A 23006-nucleotide genomic window follows, 5' to 3' on the forward strand; every position below is an offset into this window, starting at 1 on the left:
AGGATGTAACCGTATAGTATAGAAACAGTCCTTGAGGTCTATTATCAGAATGTCCCACCCCTCAGGAATCATGGCTGGGTTTGGAAGTCCAGGCTGCAGCGCCCCCATCGGCTCCATTTGGGCGTTAACAGCCCGTAAGTCGTGGAGCAAGCGATATTTGCCCGATTTTTTCTTGATCACAAATACGGGCGAGTTCCAGGGACTCGTTGATAGTTGCAAATGTCCTTGTTTAAACTGTTCTTCTACAAGCAAGTGGGCTTGCTCCAACTTTTCCCGTTTCAACGGCCATTGCTTAACCACCACCGGATCATCCGATTTCCAGGTTAGTGGCAACGGGAATGACCAAGCAATGGCATTCAGATTAAAGGGTGTTCGTTGGTTAGTATAACCCCCAGTTGAGCCAGTATATCCCTGCCGATTAGACATTGTACGGACTGGGGTAGTGGAACTACAGAGAGCGCCGCCATGACGTGGTTGTTTTCCAACGATATTCCTGCCAGGGGGGTTTTTCTGGCTAGTGTAAGGCCGCCTACTCCCGTAATGGTATGACCTGATGCCAAGGTAGGCCAGCGACTGGGCCAGCTTCCAGGAGAGATAAGGCTTGTATCGGCTCCGGTATCCAATAGGGCTGCGATTTTGATCGTTTCCCCCTTAAATGTTATCCGCACCTCCTTTTTGGGCCGTTCCGATAGATCGACAGTGAGGAGCGTGAGCCCTGTAGAGCCAAAAGCTCGGTCACCCCGGGGTTGTTCATCTTTGGGGGAAATTTCCGCCGCTAAATGGGGTATTGGAATCAGTTGCCCGATTCTTTGTCCCTTATCAATTGTAATGGGTGGGAAAGGCGTGTATACCATCAGGCATATCTCTCCGGTATAATCGGCATCGATGACTCCGGGTAGCACAAACAACCCCAACATCGAGGTAGACGAGCGTCCTAGGAGCAAGGCACCGGTGGGCCTGCCTGCTACGAGCAACGGCCCTTTTATTCCAGTAGGAACCTTTTCCGGGCGATCGGTGTAGAGTGTTGTCTTTACATCTGCTGCCACGTCCAAACCGAGGGATCCTGGGGTTGCGGGCTGCAGACCGTAGGAAGCGCTGTTTGCTGCTTTCTGGCTACTTGTGTCTGGGCGCGGCCAGTCGCGCTGGGTCTCCCGTTTCCCGAAGGCTTACGACAGGCTCCACTGGAGTGAGAACTGGCTTGGCATTGAGGACACCATACTTCAGGAGCTCGGCACTCTCGCCGGATGTGCCCCCGTTTGCCACATCGATAGCATTTCAGGCCAGGAGCAGAACTCTGCTTGTTTTTCATGAGCCCCCCCGAAGCCTGGAGAGGGGCCAAGGCTGCCAGAACTTGAGTCTGCATACAGGCAGCCTGTTCCTTTAAACCTTCCCCCAGTCCTTTGATTGCATCCACTAAAAATGCCTGATTTCCCGAGGGCATGGTGGCGGCCCGTTCTAAAAGTTCTTCTATGCTCCACCCTCCTGGCAGGGTCCCAATCAATTGTTTAATCTTCTCTTTCCCATTTTGAATGGCACATTGTTTTAACAGTGCTCCCTTCATCCAGGCGGGAACCCCAGCTCTATCTATAGCCGCCGCCACCTTATCTATAAACGTCCCCAGTGGCTCCTCCCTGCCCTGTTTGATCCCCATATACGGTGGCGCTCCCCCCGGCTCTCTAACACGATCTAGCGCGGCTCGGAACAACCTCATGGCTTCTCGCGCCTTATCAGGTCCTATCAGGACCTGGGCTTCCGTTCGTACGTACGGTCCTACCCCCAAAAGTTCGTCCATTGTTACCCCATGGAGGGGATCCCCGGGTTGTCGATTGACCGCAACTGCATCATGGACCAATGTCTGCCAGTGAGCCCCGTGGAGCATCTGCTGATGTGCTGTCAATATGAGCCGCTGCAGGGCTCGTAAATCGTTCGGTAACAAGATGGTCGTATCAAACATATAGTCCAGCATTTGCTTCACGGGTTCACTTTTTGATCCATATTGTCTAACTGTATCTCGTAATTGAATCAACATTTTCCAGTCCATCGGAGTATACTCCACCCTCATTTGCTGATTTCCCTGCGGGTCTACAAAAGGTGTGTATAACACCGGGCAGGCCAGCATTCTTAACTCCCCTAACTCTGGATCCCCCTCTTCTGCAGCGTGTTTGGCCAATTCCTGCCATGCTTCGCCCCGTTTTCTGGTGAACTCACTCCATGCTCCCTCCAAGGGGCGAGCGCCAAGGACGGCAGCGGAGGCTGCGCCCTTCGGAGACACATTCGAATTCAAAATGGCGGAATCAAGATCGGGAGGGGCCGACGGTGGCGGCCGCTCCACGCTCCCTTTTTCTTCCTCACTCTCCTTCGGCTCGCCCTTCTGAGGGATGATAAATGTACGCGTCCCAGGAGCTAAGGGCTCGTCCCCATATTCATATCGAGCATTATTGTGCTGCACGGCAAGCGCATGGCTAGCCGCTCTTTTCTCCGATTCCCGCCGTAAAAGAGCGTTATGTACGGCTCGCCATAAACGTCCCTGCTTTTTCGCGCTTTTGTCCTCATCTATAGTTGCTGCCCATAAAAGCTCCCCAAGCTTTCGCCACTCCGTGAGCTCATGTACTGTATGTGGGTTTTTAAAGCATCCCTTGTTAAGGCCCCACTCAAGCAAACCTGGCAATTCCTTTTTCCAATCCTTTGTTTCATACCCCTCCACATTGCACTGTTGCAACGTGCGCATAAATAATTCATACGCCACTTGCCTATCCATTTTTATCGCTAGCAGTTACTTTTTCTCCAGGCTTCGGTGGCGCGTACGGCCCCTTACTCACCGATGTGGCCAAGGGGGGTGTCGTTCCTCTCCGCTCCAATGGCGGCTTCGGCACCGTCCCGGCTGCGCTGCGGAACCCGACTCTCTAATACTTCTCTCCTTCGTGGCGATCACGTCGGGGTCACCATTTGTCGGAGAGAGGGAGACTGCAGACACCCGTTGGTCATCAGCAGAGCTCGTTTATTGTCTTACAAGCGAGTATTTTTATACAGGGAATAATTAGCCTCATACATATTGCAAAGCCTGAGCTCACGATTGGCTGTCGGGCTGGAAAGTACCTTAGTCCCCGGATGGCGGAATTTCTTCATTCCGCTGCTATCAAGCCGGTCCTAACCGGTTCTTGCAATCCTTGTGGTTAGGACAATGTCAGGGTAACCTTGGTGTGCACTATAACCTACTTATACTAACTCCAGCTGGCTGCCAAGGCCCTTCTCCTTGAGCCAGAGCCGAACCACGCTATCCACACACCTCCTCTTGGGAGAATGAGCACCCCGTTCGTGGACACTGACGTGTTTTGGGTCCTCTTGCAGGGCTCTCTTTCTCTTTAAAGGCCTTGAGCTCTGCATTTCGAAAGAAGACATTCTAAGATGGCTCTGTGCAAAGACACAGCTAGGAAAAGCCCTAGACACAATCCCGCCCGCCTCCAGTGCTCAGGAACAAGCCATGGTGTTTTTGCTGTCTCAGCAGATGCCACCAAACTAAAAGTAAACCAAGCAAAATTCTGCTTGTTGTTTTTTGCTTTCATGATGTGAGCATGATTAGGCCTCACCTGCAATGCCTCGCAAGGCCTCGGGAAGCTGGGCTGCTAGTGAGGAAGCAGCAGTGCTGCACTCAGTCTAGTCTTAGCCACTGTTTGAGGGATTGTGGCTGCAGCAGGAGGGCTTTCTCTGCACTGTGGCAGGGAAAACATAACGCACAAGTTACACATCCTGCCCATCCCTCCGCAAAACAAAGAACAAAAAAAAACCAAAATAAATAAATAAGGAAGAAAAAGGAAAATGCTACAATCCATTTTGTGCCTCAGTCCTTCCCTCTCTAACCCCCGCAAATACCTTCATCACGGGAGGTGGGTGCTGTGGTGCCGGAAGTGCAGCCTGCTCCTTCTTAGCCCCCTGCTGAGCAAGGCGCGAAGGGCCATGAGATGGCACGGGTGCATAAGAAGGGCGCTCTCCAGGTGTCTCCTCACAGCACCTTGGGAAACAACGGTCACCTCGCTTGAGACCTGCTCTGTCAGCCTGCTCCTGGGCTGAATCCCATCCTACCATTTTCCAGGAGCAGCTGCCATGGCATACTGAAAACGTAGGCCAGACTGCCAAGTGAAGACTAGATACTGGTCTTCCTCCCACGCCTGTCCCTTTCAGAGCAAGAACTCCTGCTTACACCACCTCTGGCCTGATTTTCCCCTCATTTCAGCGCTCGCCGCTACAGGGAGCGTATATGTGACAAGTGACGCCAGTGCAGCAGGTGACGGCCGAGAAATGAAAGCCAGTACGTGCCTTGGGGAATTGCAGACTGGATAGACTTCAATTCTACCAATAGCCCCTTCCCGTCAGGACAGAGAATAAAACACAGAGCAGGACGAGAATAAGAAGAGATGTTTGAGTAGTGCCAAAAGCAAATGTACCCTGAAGGCCCTGCAATACCCTTGCTCTTACCTGACATAAAATATTATATATGCCTGCTGTGTGAGGACGGTTTTGATGTCACAGGCGACTACTGAGTCGTCGTTCATCTCATACCACCGTCCATTACTGGCCTGCAAATAAAGGCAGAGATGCCTTTAGAGCAACCGCATGCTTTCTTCAGGAAAACGGCCAGAGAATGCTAGTAGGCAAAGGATACTCCAAGACTCGTCACCAGGACAGCCGTAACAAGTCCCTTTCCCTTAAAAGCGGTGCTTGCCAGCCACAGGCAGGGGCAAGCTTCTCTTCACCAGCACAGATCTTGCCCTGCCACAAATGAAGCTGATGCTTACCTTGGTGAAGCAGACGTAGTGCCCTGCACGAGCGCTCAGCCCTCTATGCACCAGGACCGCGTACAAGGTGTAGAGGACCCGTTCTCCAGAGGACTGGGACATGTACGGTCGAAGGTTCAAATACTCAGGGTAGGCCACATCCTGAAGGCAGAGCAAGAAGATTGAAAACCCCTCTGGGAAGCCTTCATGAAAGAGGCGCAGGAAAACCCTTCTAAGAACATGGGCTGCACATTTTGTGACAGACACGTCCTCTGCTTCCTCAGGGAGTGTTCTTCCCCCAGACTGCATTTTAATCATTTCAGTTGCAGAGAACAGCTCCCTGCAAAATCAGTTCCTTAAGAGCAGAGCGTATGTTTCTCATCCCACGGGAACTTTGCTCTTACTGCAAGAGAGCAAGACCTACTAGTCTCGCTGATTTTTCCTAGGCATCCTCCAGGGCTGCAGTTGCAGCTGGCAGACATTAAGAACTTTTGAAGGAGTCTTCTGCCGCGGGAAATCTCCCTGCCCGAGAAGGCATTACAGCCGCACACATACCTTGCTAATCTTTCGCCAGTGAAATCGCCAAATCTTTTCAAGGCGATGGTCAGGACGCTGGGTGAGTCTTGTATTGTAAGCCTCTTGGTTGCAGCACCCATCTTTTCACACCTGCAGAGCAAGCACAGGCAATTGATTCAACTCACTGAGAGAGCGGCTAGCTGCAGTTTTCACGACTGAGGAACTGCACAAGATGTTGTGTGAGCGAGGCCACAGAGCTTGTGCCCTTGGATACTCTAGCCCCTTCACTTGGGAACTCTAGCACCTTTCAGAAGCTGTGGTGGCCTCCCACCCCAAATGCTTGTGCTCAGCTCTTTCCTGCTTGAGCTCACTGCTACCCAGAGGAGGCAGCTTTTAACTCCTGCCTGTAGGAGTAGGTTGGTGCACAATTTCCCAGTTAGCAAGGACGAGCGCCCCCAGGAAGACAGCAAGCGGAAGAAAATACTCCCATAGGCCAGCGTGTGCGCTCCTTGGCCAAGATTGCCAGCTAGTTGCAGAGAATGGGAAAGGTTCTGCTTAGAGAAGCAAGTGGACGCTTTGCAAGCTTTGGGTGAGTTCAGGCTGTGAGCTGCACAGCCAAAAGCTGCCTCTCATGCTCTTCTTTGTGCAGTAAGTCAAAGGAGAACTTGTGCTTTGAGACAGGCCACAGGTTCGGCCAGGATGAAGCTCCGATTTGGATGGCATTAGGCAGAATCTTACTTGCTGCACTGGTAGCAATTTTCACCTTCCAGCAGCTCCGCTCTCACAAATTCTTTGAGAGCGCTGGGGACAGAGGAGGCTGCCTGCATGAGGAAGAAAGTAGGGCACTGAGATCCCGGAATCTGGATCCCAGCCCGTGACTCCCCTCTTGCCGCGGGGCCTCCCTCGTTAACACCTGGGAATCCTCCTGTGAAGCAGTGAACACTAGGGAGAGGGGAGCTGAAGGAGAGTGTGCTGAACACTGACTGTGCTTGAGCATCTTGAAAAGCCTTATCAGGCTAGAAAGCCTTGTTGGAAAGGTTGTCTCAAAGTACTGGGCTGCCAAGAGCTACCTGTCTGTGGTGGCACACAATGAAGTTAGCTTTGCAGGAGTAAGAAAGGACAAAAAGAAAAGAAAAGAAAAAAACCCAACCCAAACCAAAGCAAACCACTAGTAAAGCCATCGTATAGCAACTGGCAGTGTACAGAGGCAGTACTGAGGAAGCCTGGCAGGATGAGCATGTGTGCGGAGCCCCCAGCCATCCTATGAGTCCTGCCCATCCCTCCGCAAAACAAAGAACAAAAAAAAGAAAAAAAAGAAAAGGAAGAAAAAGGAAAATGCCTTCATCATGCTTTCTCTTTAGAAGCTTTAAGTACACTCTCTGCCCTGCGTTCCATGCTCTTCTGTTGATGAAGTCAACAGAATCTTCTGGGATGAAGTATTCAGCCATTCCTATTTACTCGGGAGATGGAGTAATATAGCCTGCATGTGTGCAGTGGTTGCTCTGCTGTCCATGTATTGGTTTTGTAATGTCAGTGGGCATGAATGCACTGTGATCTTTGTCATGCTTGCTCCTGCATTTTCCCACGTCTTCTTCTTGCTGCTGGTGTATTTGTAGAAGCCCTTCTTTTTTTCCCCTATGGTTCTTGCTAAGTTTAATTCCAAACAAGCCTTGTCCTTCCTTGATGCATCCCTGCATTCTCTGACAATGTGCCTTTATTCCTCTCAAATGGTCTGCCTCTTCTTCCACATGATGTTTTCTTTCTTTTTCTGCTTAAATTTTACCACGAGTTCCTTCCAATCCACACAGGTCACAGGTCTCCTGCCCGCCTCGCATCACTTCTTTCTTGTAGGAATGCACCAATCATGAGCTTGGACAAAGTAGTGCTTGAATATTAGCCAGCTATCCTGGACTCCCTTTCCTTCTAGGGCCCTGGACCAGGGGACTCCTTCAAGTAGGTCCCTGAAGAGATTAAAGTTATTTCTCTTGAAATCCAGGGTTGCAATCCTACTTTTTGCCTAGTTTCCTCCTCGCAGTATATCGAATTCCAACAGCTTGAGATAGCTGGAAGGAAGATGGGAGCAGCTCAGCAGTGGATGCCACAAGCCACAGTGAACAAAGGGGTCAGAGTGGTGGATGATTGGTTGTCCCTCTTCTTTTTCCCCAATGCGCTGTGGGCCAGATCCACCACCAGCACAAAATGGCCACGAGATGCCCCAAGATGTGCAACTTGCTGAGGTGAGTGTGCGAGGAAGGGCTGTGATGAGGCCTGTGATCACCATCTTGTGCATCACCAACCTCTAGTTGTGCAGATGCAATTGCAGGAAACCCAGGACATCCTCATCAATCTCCTGCTCAAAGTCCATGCAGTTCAGCAGCTGAAACACACCCAGTTGCAGATTGACTGACTATCAGAGCCAACAGCACTCCCTGAATCCTCTGAACCTCCTGCAGAGTCTCAGTTTGAGACATTTGTGAAACATTTGAGTGGAGAATGGGCCCAGGGCTGCATGACTTGCAAATGGTTATGAATAGTTGGCCATCAGAAATGACCCTCTGGCGGAAATGAACCCAGGTTTGGGTGACTGAGGGGAATGCAGCTCCTGTGGGACAGGAGCCCAGGCCCACTGAGCTGCAGTCTGCCCCCTGCCCATGGAATAGAGAGCCCAGTGTGTGCAGGCTCTGCCCAGAGTCACTGCTTACCACCATGCTCACATTGATGAAGACAGATGGTGACAATCTCCCAGTGTTTCTCACCGCAGCTGATCACTGTGACTACATGATCAAACATCCGGGAACATTCATCGGCCGCATTCATCCACAGCTCCCTGGCCAGAGAGGGGAGAAGGTCTCGTGGGCACGGAGCTGGACAGGCAAACCTCTTTGTGCTGCCTGTGCTGCCAACTCGAGCCATCCTGCCACAAGTCTGGCCCCGTGAAGCAAGCTGGCATTTCCGCTCAGCTTCGGCAGTGGCAGCATTTCCCCACCACACCTTGCCTGGCAGTCCAGCCAGTCAGGCCTGTTTTGGTGAGAGTGGAAAAGTGCCCTTAGTCCACCAAAGTTGTGTCCTTCCAGCTCTCTGTGTTCAGGGCAGAAATGCTGGGCCAGATGAGGAGGAAGGTGGCTCTCACCTAGTCAGCAAAGTGACTCCTGCGTGTTAGGTCTCCAGACTCGTAAGCGTGTCCCAGCCCCCTGCCTCTCCATGGAGTCAGCCAGATGGCCATGCTGACTTCCTGCCTACATGAAACACAGAAGGCCCATTTTGTGAAGCAAGGGGTGATTGCACTGACAAAAGTGTTCTGTCCATAACATTCTGCAGATATGGGGCGGCAGGGGAGATGTCCACAACGCCCTGAGATATCTGTTGCTGCCATTGCCTTTTCTTCTCTACTGCGTAACCCTCCACCTCCAGCCCTAGGCGGGTGGCCTGACTTTGCCTAGGTGTCCCCTGCATTGCCCCCTTGGAGAGATGGGAGGAGAAGGATGGAGATCCTGGTGGGGCTGACCAGAGGATGCTTTTCCTCCTGACCATATATCTGGCTGTAGCCTTGAAGGTCCTGCTGCCACAACATGTGGGCAGTGAGTAGTGAGCTGCTGGGGTGCGGTTGGATGGCTGGGATCAGGGTCATGGTGTGCTGGTCCCATAAAGAGGCAGAGCTTGCAGGTCGTCAGAGGGGCTACAGCTCTGCCGCTGGCACAAAGCTTTTGGCTATCCCAGGTTCAGGGAGAGTGGGATGCACCTGCACTCGATGCTTGGGAGGCACATCATCTTTGCCAGGGGAGAAGGGGAAAGAGTTCTCTGGGCATGGAGCAGCACCATAGAAGTTGCATGTTTTGACAATACGATGCAGAGAGTGGTGGTTCCTCGCTAGTCTGACAGTATGTTGGAGGTGAGGGAATATAGGCCTGGCAGCTGGGACCTTAATCCCTTGACAGAGACAGTGTTGCAAAAATCAGCATCATTCCTGCTCCCTGAACTGAGGTGGACAACCAGCTTGTCACCAGTCCCCTGTTCCTTTAGGCGATGGTCATCAAGCCAGGGCGCACCTGTCTCGATGTCCTCCTGGGGACAGGCAGGTCAGCAGGAGCAGAAGGAGATGCTCCGACAGCTGTGGGAAGGATGAGCGTGTGTGTCTGCAGGAGGAGCGGGCTGGAGAGTCACTCTCGGATTCCTTGTTTAGGCACCTCAGTGGAATGCATGCGCCCAGGTTGGGGAGCACTTGTGTTCAGTCACAGTATGTTACTCTTCATTGTACATTAGCCCCTTTCAGAAGCTTAATGCCAAATTCTCTTAGCAGTTAACAGCGTTGGCACCGATGGTACATAGCTCTTCCACACTCTCAAATCTTCCTTGCTCTTTCCGGTCTTGTTTGAAGACTCTCCCAAGAGCTCTTCTGTACTGAAATGCTTCTTAAAACAGTATCATCGAGATCAAGTTGCCGGCCCTCAGTACATTCTCGTATGAATGAATCAAATCCTCAAGGTAACTAGGGCAGTCTAATTTTGAGCTTCTTTTCACCCAAAGCTTTAAGAGAGTGGCGCAACCTGGGCAAATGCAGATTCTCCATTAAGCCTTGAAGCAATCTGAGAATTAGCTGAGAAAGTTGTCTAGTTCATGGAATGTTACTCTGACTATTCTGCATGGAAGTATTAAATGGTGCAAAGAAAGACAGTTTTTGTTCAGTCATATGAGCAGCTAGCTACTAAATCTGCTTGGTAATTTGGTCAAAAACAGATGTCCCATTGCAGTGGGAAAGGTTGCCAGGTCCAGATTAACACCATTTTCAAAAAGAATAGCATTGAGGGCACATACACACACACATCCAAAATCACGCATGCCTTATTATCACAGGTGCTCTGCCCGATGCAGGTACCATAGAAATGTTTCACACTGCATAATTTTGAAGCACTAGGCATGGTAGGGCAGGTCCATCCTTGATTGGATAGCCAGTAGGTGCAGCATTTACTAATTTCGTTAAGTGTCCAGTGCAAGCTGTCTCCTGCAACTATAGATAGCCCCCTATTTTCATTCAAGGCTTTAGGAATGACAAGAGAATGGCATAAAAGTATTATTTGAGTGTCCCTCACCTGTGCAATCCCCACCAACTTTCTTTTGTGTTGTCATTGTAACAAACGCCTTGTGTAGTTTTAAGCCTTCCTCCTTTGAATTTGTCTTTCACTAGGTCAGAGAGCAATCATTTTAGGGTTAGTGTGACATTATTGCCTGCTGTCAATCCTTGACCTCATGCTCTTACAGATGGTATTCCTCCTCTCCCCATAGCTCTAAAGATGGGTCTTGACTTATTTTTCAAGATCCCAGATGTTCCACAGACAACATGAGAAGGTAGAACCTGATGCCCACAATGACACGGTGTCCTGCTAGCTTGTTAAGGGAGACAGTAAAATAATCCATAGGGGGTCAACCAATAAACTTTATTCACCAGTGCAAGATCTTTGTGCTAACAACATCCACCATTAAGTGGCACAATTGTTATGGGGCATAAGCTTTGTAATTAGCCTCTTGCAATTAGTGCAACTGACTAAGGTATGCTGCTTGTCCCTGGTAAAATGGTATAGCGTTTCTTCACCATGAGTGTCCAGGAGATGACACCACCTTGCAAAGAGATGACAACTGCTAGCATATTTCTTCTCCCTGAATGTGCAGAGGACTCTCAACTGACTACCCTGCATGGATAGAGGAGCGTAAGATCCAAACCAGGACAGGATCACAGCTTTACTTTCCCACCATCAATCCTTCTTCCCTTCCCAGACTGGTCACAGTGCAGCAGCTCCTCTGATGTAAGAGAGCCCCAGGAAGGAAGGAGTGTTCCAAACTTTTCTGTTCCCTTGCAAACCCTGGACTCCATGGGACAACCTGCTACTACAGGGGCTGGCATTGAGCTCTCTCAGCTCTGGCTTCCTGGTGATGCAAAACATCTTGCAGGTCTGGCATTGTCAGAGAGTGGGTCCATCAGCTCAGTGTCTCATGCCCAAGGACTCCTGATGGGACATCTCCTCACAGCAGCAGAAGTGGGGAGCATGCCTTGGGGAATAGGACCATCTCCCTCAAGGGAGCATGGCCTCCCCAGCATGCTCTCCCATGAGACAGGGGTCTCCTGGTTGCAGATGCCCTTCTCCTCTGTCACCCCAACAGCAAAGCCTTCCTCAGTGCCCCATGTGGCTCACACTCGTCTGTCCCCCTGCCCCTGCCAAAACTTTGCCTTGCACTAAAGCAGGGGAGGAGCTTGATCCTCCTTCTCAGGATCCACACAGCTGGCAGTTGACACTGCTGGTCCCCAGCTCCCCCTCACTCACAGAGAGGGATCTGGACAGGCTGGATTGATGGGCTGAAGCCAGTTGTAGAAGATTCAACAAGACCAAGTACTGGGTCCTGCATTTGGTCACAACAACCCCATACAACACTACGGGCTTGGGGCAGAGCAGCTGCAGAGCTGCACAGCAGACAAGGATCTGGGAGTGTTGTCTGACGGCTGTTGAACATGAGCCAGCAGTGTGCCCAGGTGGTCAAGATGATCAACGGCATCCTGGCTAGTGTCAAGAATAATGTAGCCAGCAGGACTACAGGAGTGATTGCACCTTCTGCTCGGTGCTGGTAAGGCTGTCCTTCAAATACTGTGCTTAGTTTTGGGCCTCTCACTACAAGAAAGACATTGATGCACTGGAGTGTGTGCAAAGAAGGGCAACAAAGTTGGAAGGGGCTGGAGCACAAACCTTATGAGGGAACTGGGAGTATTTAGTCTGGAGGAGGCTCAAGGGAGACCTTATTGCGCTCTACAACTACCTGAAAGAAAGTTGTAGTGAGGCAGTGTAAGAGACTGTTTTGAATTGTCTTTTGCCTCGACATTGTTGCCATAACTCCTTGGCCTTGGCTCAGGGAAAACTGTGATGTCAGCTCCAGGTGTTTCGTCTCCCTACAATTACCTACTTCTTGACCTTGGCACCCTACCTCTGGGAGGACTGTGAGATTAACATGAGGCCCAAACAATGCCCAGCAGTGTCTATGGAGCAGGGCTGGCACTCAAGCTGGGGGAAGAGGAGCACCAGAGCAGGCAGAGAAGGGAGGCGGACTCCGCAAGAACAGGGACATAAGAGCACTGCGTATTCCCTGCCCGGGGAGAGCGTGCAGCAGCTTCTTCCCAGATGTGTGTGGTTTCTTCTGGGGTGCACAGCTTCTTTCCCGGGACATCACCTGCATCGAGGTGTGTGGAACATCACCTGCAGCAGGGTGCATGCGGGACATCACCAGCACCGAGGCACCTGTGCCTGCACCAAAGCAGAGCCAACGACACTTAGCTGGACTGGTGGTGGTGGTAACTATAATCCTGCTACATCTCTCTCTTCCGCTTGCTTGCTTATCCTTCTTTCTTTTTGCCTTCTTCTCTCTGTCCTATTGCGCTTATGAGAATAAAGTTTACAAGGTTGTACGGCATTTGACCTCATTTGCATCTTAAATCTCACTCTTGGGATCTTATCGAAACCTCCCCCGACACTGGATCGGGACAGGCAGGAGGTCTGTCTCTTCTCCAAAACAACTATCAATAGGAGAAGAGGAATTGGCCTCAAGTTGTGCCAGGACAGGTTCAGGTTAGATATTAGGAAAAAATTCTACACGGAAAGGGTAAAATGTATGTGGACTCAGAGAACAGTGGGAGAGCAAAGAAGGATTTTGCAAGATCCATTGCAGCATGCAACTGTTGTCCCTGGTTGCTTATCGTCTGCATGATTTGATGCAGGTTGGCTGCCAGAGGAGACACTCACTGCATGTGGGCAAACACGGTCCTTGCCTTGCTCCCCATCCGCTCCCCATCAGTGTTATTTTCATGGGCAGCATAGATGGGACTGTTGCCCAAGCTTTTTTCCCTCTTCCATCACTCTCACCCCTGGCCACAGCACTTCCTGTAACCTCCCGTCCAGGCCCTTTTCCCTGCTAGCACAGGGGGTGGAATATGGTGAGTTGTCACTGCCCATAAATGAGTTTTGGGGATGAGGGAATATTTCACACTTCTGGAAAATATTCTTGCTGGGGAAGTTAAGAAAAAACTTTGTTGTATTTTCTTTTACACGTCTTCATGCTGTGGAAATTTCCTCATTGTAGTGACAGGTAAGAGTCTCTTAGCGGCTGTGTTGTGGGGCTACGTGACATTTCTAGATAATTTAAGTTTCATTCAAATGAGCAGACTCCAAAGTAGCTGTATCAAATCCTATTAGAGGATGAAAAGGAGGAAGAGTGAGCCAAATGCGGAGATGAGTGCATAAGTAAGAAGCCTTACCTCTGTCCTCAGACTGGCAGTTATTGGTAGCACTTACAATAACAGGCTTTTTAAATGTGTTTTTAAACCTTTTTTTTTTAATATTTTTTTTTCAAATAAAATAGCTAAGTGCTATGGCATGCTCATGCCATCTAGCACGATAAAAACATATTTTCTTTATTCTAGAGCTTTCACTTGCATCCTTGTTCAGCCTGAATGCCTTCTTTGAGTTCTGGTTGTATTTCAGATACACGCTGGCATCAACTACCTTGGTCACGACTTGTAAGCAGCAGATCCTTCCAGGGATGCAGGATGCAGGTATGTATCATAAATGCCTGTTTATCTTCTTTCTTTTAAGTTGGTATCTTGATCAAGTGCAATTCTCAACTCCTTTGTCTGAACACATCAGAATTGCTTGCAGCATATTAAAATTCAAAACAGGAATGCTAAATTGGTGAGGAGAGGGGAGTGGAGGGGAGAACTGAAGAGGAAACAAGCCATAAAAAGGAGGATATAGTGGGCTACTAAAGGGCAGTCGGACAGACTCGCCGTGAAGCAGGACAAGGAATTTGTGACGTCTCCATGGAGCTGGGAAGAGGGCTTTTTAGCATTGTTGCATTTTATTCAGAGAAAGCTGCATGTCTGTGTTTTGCTGTGCATTTAGAGGAAGGAGGAGAGTTTGAGGCTGCTGCATGTGCAGTGCTAATTGTGTTTTTCTGCTTCTTGAAGCAGTACAAATAGCTCCAGTGCACAACCTGGCAGGGAAGCAAGTCCCTTCCTCTAGGCCTCCTCCTGTGATCCAGGGTCAAAGGGTGCTGAGTTACAGCCCAAGCTGCCCCCCTGGGCAGTCCCAGCTTTGCCTCGGGTCGTATCCCAGGCCACAGCCTTCAGCTGCAGGCTCTGTGAAGCAGTGATGCTTCTTCCAGCAGGGCTTTAATCTCGCTGAGCAGCAGTTACAGCCAGGTAAGGACTGTGATGGCTGCAAGGGAGCACTCTGGATTGGCTTCTCTTGTCTTCGTCTTTTGCCGTAAGCTAGTGGAGGTGTGTGGTAGGTGTTGGCTGCGTTTAATGTGCCCTACACATTGACCCACTTTTGGATAATAATGCTTTTTCTGAAGGTTTGAGCAAGGGTGTTTGTGTCGGCGCTAGCTTGATCACCTGAATGCTGGTTCGTAAGTGTAAGATATGTCCCTATAGGCTGCCCGTTCTTGTCATTAGAAGAGGTACAGCAGAATGGAGAAGTGCCTCATCTCTAAGAGAATTGCATCTTTGAGTCTCCTGGGAATGGGGGTGGGCTTGGACATGGAGCTTAAAAGAACATACTGGTAAGAGAAAAGGAATAAGACAAATTTTCAACCTAAGCTAATGCCCTGGCTGACATGTTCTTCCTTCTGAAAATACAGTATTCTGAAAACTTTACACTTGCAAACTGGGGCCATCGGGGGAAGCGGAACCGGGATACAGGGGTGTGGTGGGATCAGGGTGACGGGGAAACCAGGGTAAGGGGGTCCTGGCAAGGGGAGCATTGGGACATGAGGGAACTGGGGACATGGAGAACAGCGGAAAGGGGCACCGCCGGAAAGGGGAACCAAAGGATCGAAGTCCCAGGGACACGAGAACCGGGAGCTGGGGGCACCATGGACAGGGGGTCACGGGGACATGGGGGAACTGGGGACAGAGGCACCGCGGGAAGCGGGAAGAGAGTGATGGGAGCAGCGAGGCAAGGACAGACAGGGGGAAGAGGGAACCAGGGGAAGGTGGAACCGGGGATGCGGAGATGGAGGCAAGGGGGAATCGGGGACGCAGAGACCGGGGGAAGGGGAATCCGGGGACGACGGAACCGGAGGAAGGGGGAACCTGGGACGCGGGGACTGGGGAAAGGAGGAATCGGAGGAAGGGGGAACTTGGGCGCCGGGAGCCACCGAGCTGCCGCTGACGTCATCACCCGGCGCCAAGCGACGTCCCAGCCGCAGTGAGGCACTCAGCAGGCGCGAAGTCACCCCCAGCGCCGCAGTGACGTCACGGCGCGGCACTGACGTCACGCAGCGATGCTCTTGTCGCTGCGTGAGGCCGCGTCTGGGGTATTGTGTCCAGTTCTGGGCTCCACAGTATAAGAGGGATGTGGAGCTGCTGGAGAGAGTCTAGCGCAGGGCCACAAGGATGATCAGGGGCCTGGAACATCTGCCGTATGAGGAGAGGCTGAGGGAGCTGGGTCTGTTCAGCCTGGAGAAGAGAAGGCTGAGAGGGGATCTAATCAGTGTATATAAGTACCTCAAGGGAGGGAGTGCAGAGGATGGTGCTGGCCTCTTTTCCCTGGTGGCCACCGACAGAACTAGAGGTAATGGCCACAAACTGAAGCACCAAAAGTTCCACAGGAACTTAAGGAAAAATTTCTTAACAGTGAGGTTGACAGAGCACTGGAACAGGCTGCCCAGAGAGGTTGTGGAGTCTCCTTCTCTGGAGATCTTCAAAACCCGCTTGGACCCATTCCTGTGCCACGTGCTTTAGGTGACCCTGCGTGTGCAGGGGGGTTGGACTAGATGATCTCTAGAGGTCCCTTCCAACCCTATGCATACTATGATTCTATGATTCTATGGGCCGACCCCGGCCCCGGCTCCAGCCCCGGCCAGGACAGGCACGAGGTGCCGGGGGCTGCGGCCCAGAGCGGAGCCGCTGCGGAACAGCCGCGTCAGGACGGGGCAGCGCTGAGCCCCGAGCAGCAGGCGCGGGGCCCGGGGGCCTGCGCTGGCCTCAGCACCAGGCTTCACTCCAGCCACAGCGATTCTGACATCTCCGCAAAGACCCCGTTTGTGCCGCGTCGCCAACGTCGGCCTGGCTCGGCTCTCGTGTGAATGTGTCCTGATGTGCAGGCCCTGTGGGATGGGCCAGTGAATGTAAAGCAAAACTGTACAGATAGGGGAATTATACACATACAGCTCCTTGTTTGTTGTTGTTGTTTATTTTCCCCCGGAAATTTTCTGTACTGAAACCTGCCACCTGGAGTAAGAATTCTTTGGGGGTTGTTTATGTGCTGTCAGCACCTGTGTAAACCTCAAGCTGCTGCCAGCCTGAAACAGAGAAGCTGCTGCTTGTCCTGAGCAGTCCGAGGCCATGATCTTAACACCGATTTCTGCAGTTCTACTCCAATGTGTTCCCGTTTCTCCTGTCCCCTCCCCGAGCGGCACTTCCTGCCCTCAGGGTGCCAGCAAGGTTGTCTCACAGATTGTGCTGGGAGGCAGAGGGAGCTGGTGCATGGTGTTGAACAGAAATGCAGTTTTTAGTGTTGTAGGCCTATTCCCCAAGGTAGTGCTAAGGGTGTTGGGAGGACCAAGCGAAGGGGCAGAGTAGGAGCAGCTGCTGCTACTCCTGGAGACAGTTTCTCTGGGTCACAGCTTTGGTGGGAAACACTCCTCGACCATCTAGAAATGAGCCGGGCTGAATGAGGGGGCTTTAGTCTTTCGAGGGGACTTGGAGATCAGCAAGTTACCGTGAGTTTCACAAAGTAAAGATGCTTCAGTGTCATTTAGCTGCAGCTGTGAGGCTGTTCGGGACTATGGATCCCTCACCTACCTGTGAGACAACGAACGTTACTCTGGTGCACAGAGGCAACTTTGTGCTGGATTTGGGGACAATGATGGTTGCAAGAAACCTCCTGCAGTCGTGGGCTTCCCCGCTGAGCTCCGCAGCGCTCGGTGACCCTTTGCTACCTGTGCTGGCTCTGCCCCTTCACAAAGTTACTCTGTGCCTCTGCTGGGACGTGTCCTCTCTGGAACGTGTGGACAGACATGGTGCCGGGTAGAGCTGCCTGGCCAGGCAGAGCAGGGTGAATGTGACCCTAGGAGGACGGGCTTGGAAGCCACAGGGAGCCGCTGCAGCCAGAGCAGTGACCCCATAGAACAGACCCTGCGGAGTGCCACCGAGTTCAGCTGGGGCTACACGGCACATGCAGCGCTCCAGCCGAGCAGCAGTGGACGGGTGGAGAAGCCACCCTGGTGGCTTAGAGCTTGTGTCCTCCAGAAATGGGCCGAGCCGAGAGGTTCTAGGCAGGGGGATGGTGTCTGAGGGCACAGGCAGAGACAGCAGCAGCGAAGCTGTGAACACGACCATGTGTGAGTCCCTTGGCAGCACTCTGGGGCAGGGCAAGACCATGTCCATGGGGCTGATGGTCCCAGCGTTGTAGGATCCTCTGATGATCATGAAATAAGTGATTGGCTTCCTTTTCTTGACAGCCCTCGGGCATGGGGCGGACATTTTCCCTATGTGATGGGGATTGTCCCTTGACAGGGAATCTGCTACAGCCAGGTTGTGACAGAAAGGGGTCTGATCCAGGAGGAGGCCAGGGCTGAGAGCGAGGGACTTAGTCCCCGATGTGTGGTGTGACCTGGCTCCCCACCGGCCTCTGCTCAGCTCAACTGTGGCTGCAGCCCTGGCCCGGGGACACTCAATGGCCTGTCCTGGCCTCAGGGTGTGGAGCTGAAAAAGGCCAGGAGTAGCTCAGAAACAGCTCTGGCTGCTGCCAGGAGATGGAGGCAGTGGGGGCTGCCTTTGCTCAGCGCCCCGGCCCCCTCCTTGCACGGCCATCTCTCCTTTTCCAACGGCATCCTGCTTCTGGTTGGAATAAAAGCTGCTCTCAAGACCCCGGCTGCTCTGCGGGCAATTTCAGGGCAGGGGATATGACCAAGGTTGCTGTTTAAGAGGTGACAGATTCGTAAGGGCAATGTGAAAAGTGGCACGTGTGGTGTCATCATGACAACGCGCAACTGCTCAATGCCCACGTGAGGTAACCTAGAGAAGCTCAAAATTCCAGAACTCTGCCTGAGTTCTGTTGACAGTCAGGTATCCACGAGCGACTGACAGGACGAAGAGGACAAGTAAGTTCGTTTTCCCCATCTTCACTGTTGCCCGTGAGCGATCCTGGCTCCCTCCCTGGCTGCCCGTGTGTGCGTGCTGGGCAGTGCGCAGGCGTGAGAGTGCAGGCAGGTGAGAGGAGCCCACTGACCTTGAGATACCCGCAGCTTCCTTGAGGACAGGGCCAACCTGGAGGCCGCTTTGGGGAACGGCCTCCTTGCAGCTTTAACTCATCAACGCTCTTCCCAGTGCGTCACATCCAAGCAATTTCCCTCTTTCTGTGTTGACCTTTGCAGGGTCCTTTGCCAGGATGGCCATTAAAAAGAGCCATCTGATCTCTGTTGTTCTGGCGTTACTGCTCCTGGAGTCATTCATTGCCCGTCAGCTGGTCTTGTTCAAGGTCAGCTTGTCACCCGAGGCCAAGGTGAGCAGCACTGCAGAGCAGACATGTGGCACAGATGCTCCCTGAGACAAGAGCTCATGTTAGGGCTTTGGAGTGTGTGGGGCTCGCTAGGATGAGTCTTGCAGGTCATAGGCGTGAGTCTTCTCCAGCCATGCCAAAATGCAGGCAGAAGAGAGAAGGCAGGGGCCCTGAAAGAGCCTTGCTGGAGCTGGGGCCAGCATGGGCCAGGCTGATCGAGCCCTCTGGCTGACTCTGTGCCCTTCATCTCAGACTCAAGACCAGACCTTGAAGGGCCCTGTCCTGTCACTGCTCTGCTCGGCTGTGCTGGAGACTGCCATAGCTTTGGGAGGGTTTCTGCATTAAGAGCAATAAGAGCGGCTCTTTGGGACACCCTCTTGGTCTTAGCTTGAACAAAGTGACCGGTCTCCTGGCAGGGCTGGGCTCCAGCCCCACCATCCCTGCTGCTCTTCCAGCCAGCCACGAGTTCTTCATTTGTGCTTCCAGGTGGACCAAGAGATGGACGCCGGCTCGTCCCACCCCACTCTGTTCATCATCAAAAGGGAGACAGGTGATGAGAACAACATGGCTGAGATCAGGCAGAGCTTTTTCTGTAATGTGCAGGGTCAGTATCCCCTCTGCGGTGGCCTTGATGCTGCCCTGGGTTTGTGTGTGTGTCTGTATGGCAGCTGGGGTGGCCTCGTTTCCCTTTCCTTAGTGTGCCAAAGTGGGGCGTTTCTCATCCGAGTGACCTGACTCTCTTCCAGGGCCAGGCATATCAAGCTATGCCAACGATACTGCGAAAGCTCTGGAGTCCCTAAGAGAGTGGCTGGACAGAGCTCTGAAGGCCATTGCCACTGAGAAAGGGAGAGAGGAAGCAGCTTTTCTTGGAGCACCAGCAGGCAGCAGATTCCTGAGGTACTTGTGCAGGCCCTGAGGAGAAGGGGAGGTGGCCAAGCTGCAGGCAGCTGCCAGCAGCCTGGCTAATGCGGCATCCTGCACAGGGCCGGCTGCGCCGAGCTCCCCAGCTGCCCTGAGCAAGGGAGCCCTGGCAGGAAGGCAGCACATTGGGGAGCCGTGGCAGGGCCTGAGCTGTACTGGCCCCTGTGCTGGGCCCTGGGGGGGGCCCTGGGGGCCCAGAGACAGACGCTGGCCTTTTTGGGAGCCCACGAGCGCCAAGGATGCTGCTCTGCTTCTTGCCAAGCGGGAAATGCTCCGTGCTCTTGCTTTGCTCTTCCTTCTTCCTGCAACATAAGGCAGTGGTTCCCACCAGGGCACGCACTTTCTGCAGACGTGGTTGGGTGCTGGTAGGGGAGTGTGTTCAAGGTAGAATGCCAAAGGGCTGTTGTGCCACCTCATCTTGCTTTTCCCTAGGAAAAGCAAGGAGCACCTTGTACAAGCTAGAGAGCAGCAAACATCATTTCACAGCAACTGCTCAGGACCAAACGCTGCAATCTGTGAAAGTAGGAGGAAGCCAACTGCTTCCTTGGGTTCTCTGCATTGGGATTATTTCACTGCATTTGTTTCTTGAATTGTGGATGCTTCTTAGGGAAAAGAACAACTCATCAGCAGATCAAAGCATGGAGGGAATTGCTAAGAGCATGAAGGATTTTGCCATGGATTTCCACGGGGTTGGAATCATCACACGGCAAGAGGAAAGAGCTTATGGCTGGATCAGCGTCACCTACCTAATCTATTCCTTCCCTGAGGTGAGAGAAGGCTGAAACAGCCACCCCTTCTTTGCACTGGGTGCTTGTTGGTTTGTGTGGTTGTTCCTTTCTTTCTTTTGGATCTTTCTTAGCTTTTTAAACTCACTTAGCACAGAAGGAAAGGTCTGGGTCTTTGCGCCTCAGGAGTGATGTAGGAGAAGGAATTCTTTTATTAGGCTAAAGTGCAAGGGGAGGGAGAGAGCAGGGATGAGGGTTTTGCAGCGAAAAGATCAGGGCACATCCCCATGCCATGTGGACACAGGGAAGAAAACCCCATGCTAACTAACACCGAGCACATCTGGAAAAGCCAAGGCCAGCCTGTGCCCTCAAGGACATCCCTTCTGCTTTATTCTGTTTGGCTCTGATCCAGTCCAGTTGTGCTCTGGGAACCAGCTCACACATTTCCCCCTCCCTGCCCGCCAACCGCCACCCCCCCCCCCCAAAAAAAAAAAAAAAAAAAAAGAACCACAGCTGCCTTAAATGGGAGGAGAATGTGACTTGCACCCAGGACATAGGGCTGTCTTGGGATCCTCTTTCTGTCCTGTCTCGTCCTGGCAGAACTCCTGCTAACACGCAGCTGTGCAGCTCAGCCCCGTGGCCAAGGCTCGTGGAGACCTCCTGCCTGGGGACACGCGCTGTGCCTGTGGCGGGCCTGGCACGCAGGGCCCCAGTGCTGCTAGGGGCATGTCTGTGCTAGAGCTGCCCTCACGATGCCCCTCTCTCCTTTGGCAGGCCAGGAGCACGGACGTCGGCTGGAGCCTGGGCTACGCGCTGGAGGTCGCCAACACCGTCCCACAGGAGGTGCTGCACTTGGTGTGGAAAAAAACCTCCGTGCGCGCTGCAGCCGTGGCCTTCGTGGGTCTCGTTGTCATCCACACGCAATGGCCATGTAGGAGCTGGGCTGCATCTCTAAGAGAGTAGGAGGGCATCGAGGCTGGACGGCTGACTTGGGCAGGGTGACTTATAAATATATAAATTAACTTATAAAAGTTATAAATATATAAATTTATAAATATATAAATTATATTATAATAAATAGATAAATATTATAGAAATTATATTATAATAAATAAATAAATACATAATATAGAAATAAATGGCATTCTAAAGAATGCCTCCCAGAATGCATTAAAGAAATTCTCGTTCTTTTGCTCTTGAATCAAAAGGATTTTAATGTTGTTCGTTCCAGGTAAGGGGGGCTGCCGATGGTGGGAGCTGAGGCGAGGGCCCAGAACAAGGGCCTTGGCCATGGGGAGGTGCTCTGCAAAATGCAGCTCAGTCCCCGGTGTGTGGTGTGACCTGGCTCCGCACCGGCCTCTGCTCAGGTCACCTGTGGCTGCAGCCCTGGCCCAGGGACGCTCAGTGGCCTGTCCTGGCCTCAGAGTGTGGAGCTGAAAACCCAGCCTGGGAGCACCCCATTTCCCGGTCCTTGTGCACCCTCAGCTGTGACTGGGACCCCTGCACAGGCCACTGGGATTTCATTCCTGCTGTGGGTGCCACTGTCTGCTGAAGGGCACAGAGCAGCAGAGCAGTGGAGGAGGGAGGACAGGGGATGTGAAGGCTGAGCCGAACAGCAGGGAGCAGGAGGCAGCAAAGCCTCTGACTCAGGAGGGGACACAAACGCAGGGACAGCGACCCACATTCCAGCTCCTTTTCCCACCCCCGCCGCACTCCCGCCGGCGGCCGCCGCTCCGGGCACTGTCCCCTTGCCCGGGACGGCAGAGCTGCTGCAGCCCCAGGGCCCGGCACACGGCCGCACTCGCAGCTATGGCCGCCCCCGGCGCAGAGCCCCCGGGCGCTGCCCCCGCCGCCCGCACCTGCTGCCCGCAAGTGAAGGGGCTTCGCGCTGCCAGGGACGCGCTCCAGGCCATAGAAATGTTTCACACTGCATAATTTTGAAGGACTAGGCATGGTAGGGCAGGTCCATCCTTGATTGGATAGCCAGTAGGTGCAGCATTTACTAATTTCGTTAAGTGTCCAGTGCAAGCTGTCTCCTGCAACTATAGATAGCCACCTATTTTCATTCAAGGCTTTAGGAAGGACAAGAGAATGGCATAAAGGTATTATTTGAGTGTCCCTCACCTGTGCAATCCCCACCAACTTTCTTTTGTGTTGTCATTGTAACAAAGGCCTTGCGTAGTTTTAAGCCTTCCTCCTTTGAATGTGTCTTTCACTAGGTCAGAGAGCAATCATTTTAGGGTTAGTGTAACATTACTGCCTGCTGTCAATCCTTGACCTCATGCTCTTACAGATGGTATTCCTCCTCTCCCCATAGCTCTAAAGATGGGTCTTGACTTATTTTTCAAGATCCCAGCTGTTCCACAGACAACATGAGAAGGTAGAACCCGATGCCCACAATGACACGGTGTCCTGCTAGCTTGTTAAGGGAGACAGTAAAATAATCCATAGGGGGTCAACCAATAAACTTTATTCACCAGTGCAAGATCTTTGTGCTAACAACATCCACCATTAAGTGGCACAATTGTTATGGG

At 52.2% G+C, this 23006-nt stretch overlaps 1 protein-coding gene across 1 annotated transcript; it reads right to left on the reverse strand.

The window, feature by feature from the left end:
• Positions 1 to 1030: 1030 nt before the first annotated feature.
• Positions 1031 to 2041, reverse strand: LOC148594682 (endogenous retrovirus group K member 5 Gag polyprotein-like). The gene has a single exon (XM_088524894.1). The coding sequence runs from the start codon at positions 2039 to 2041 to the stop codon at positions 1031 to 1033; it is 1011 nt and encodes a 336-aa protein (XP_088381020.1).
• Between the last annotated feature and the right edge of the window lie 20965 nt (positions 2042 to 23006).

The sequence above is a fragment of the Tinamus guttatus genome, unplaced genomic scaffold, assembly GCF_059628265.1.
Source record: "Tinamus guttatus ecotype Peru unplaced genomic scaffold, ASM5962826v1 Tinamus_guttatus_pri_ptg000215l, whole genome shotgun sequence".
In the NCBI taxonomy this organism is placed as follows: domain Eukaryota; kingdom Metazoa; phylum Chordata; class Aves; order Tinamiformes; family Tinamidae; genus Tinamus; species Tinamus guttatus.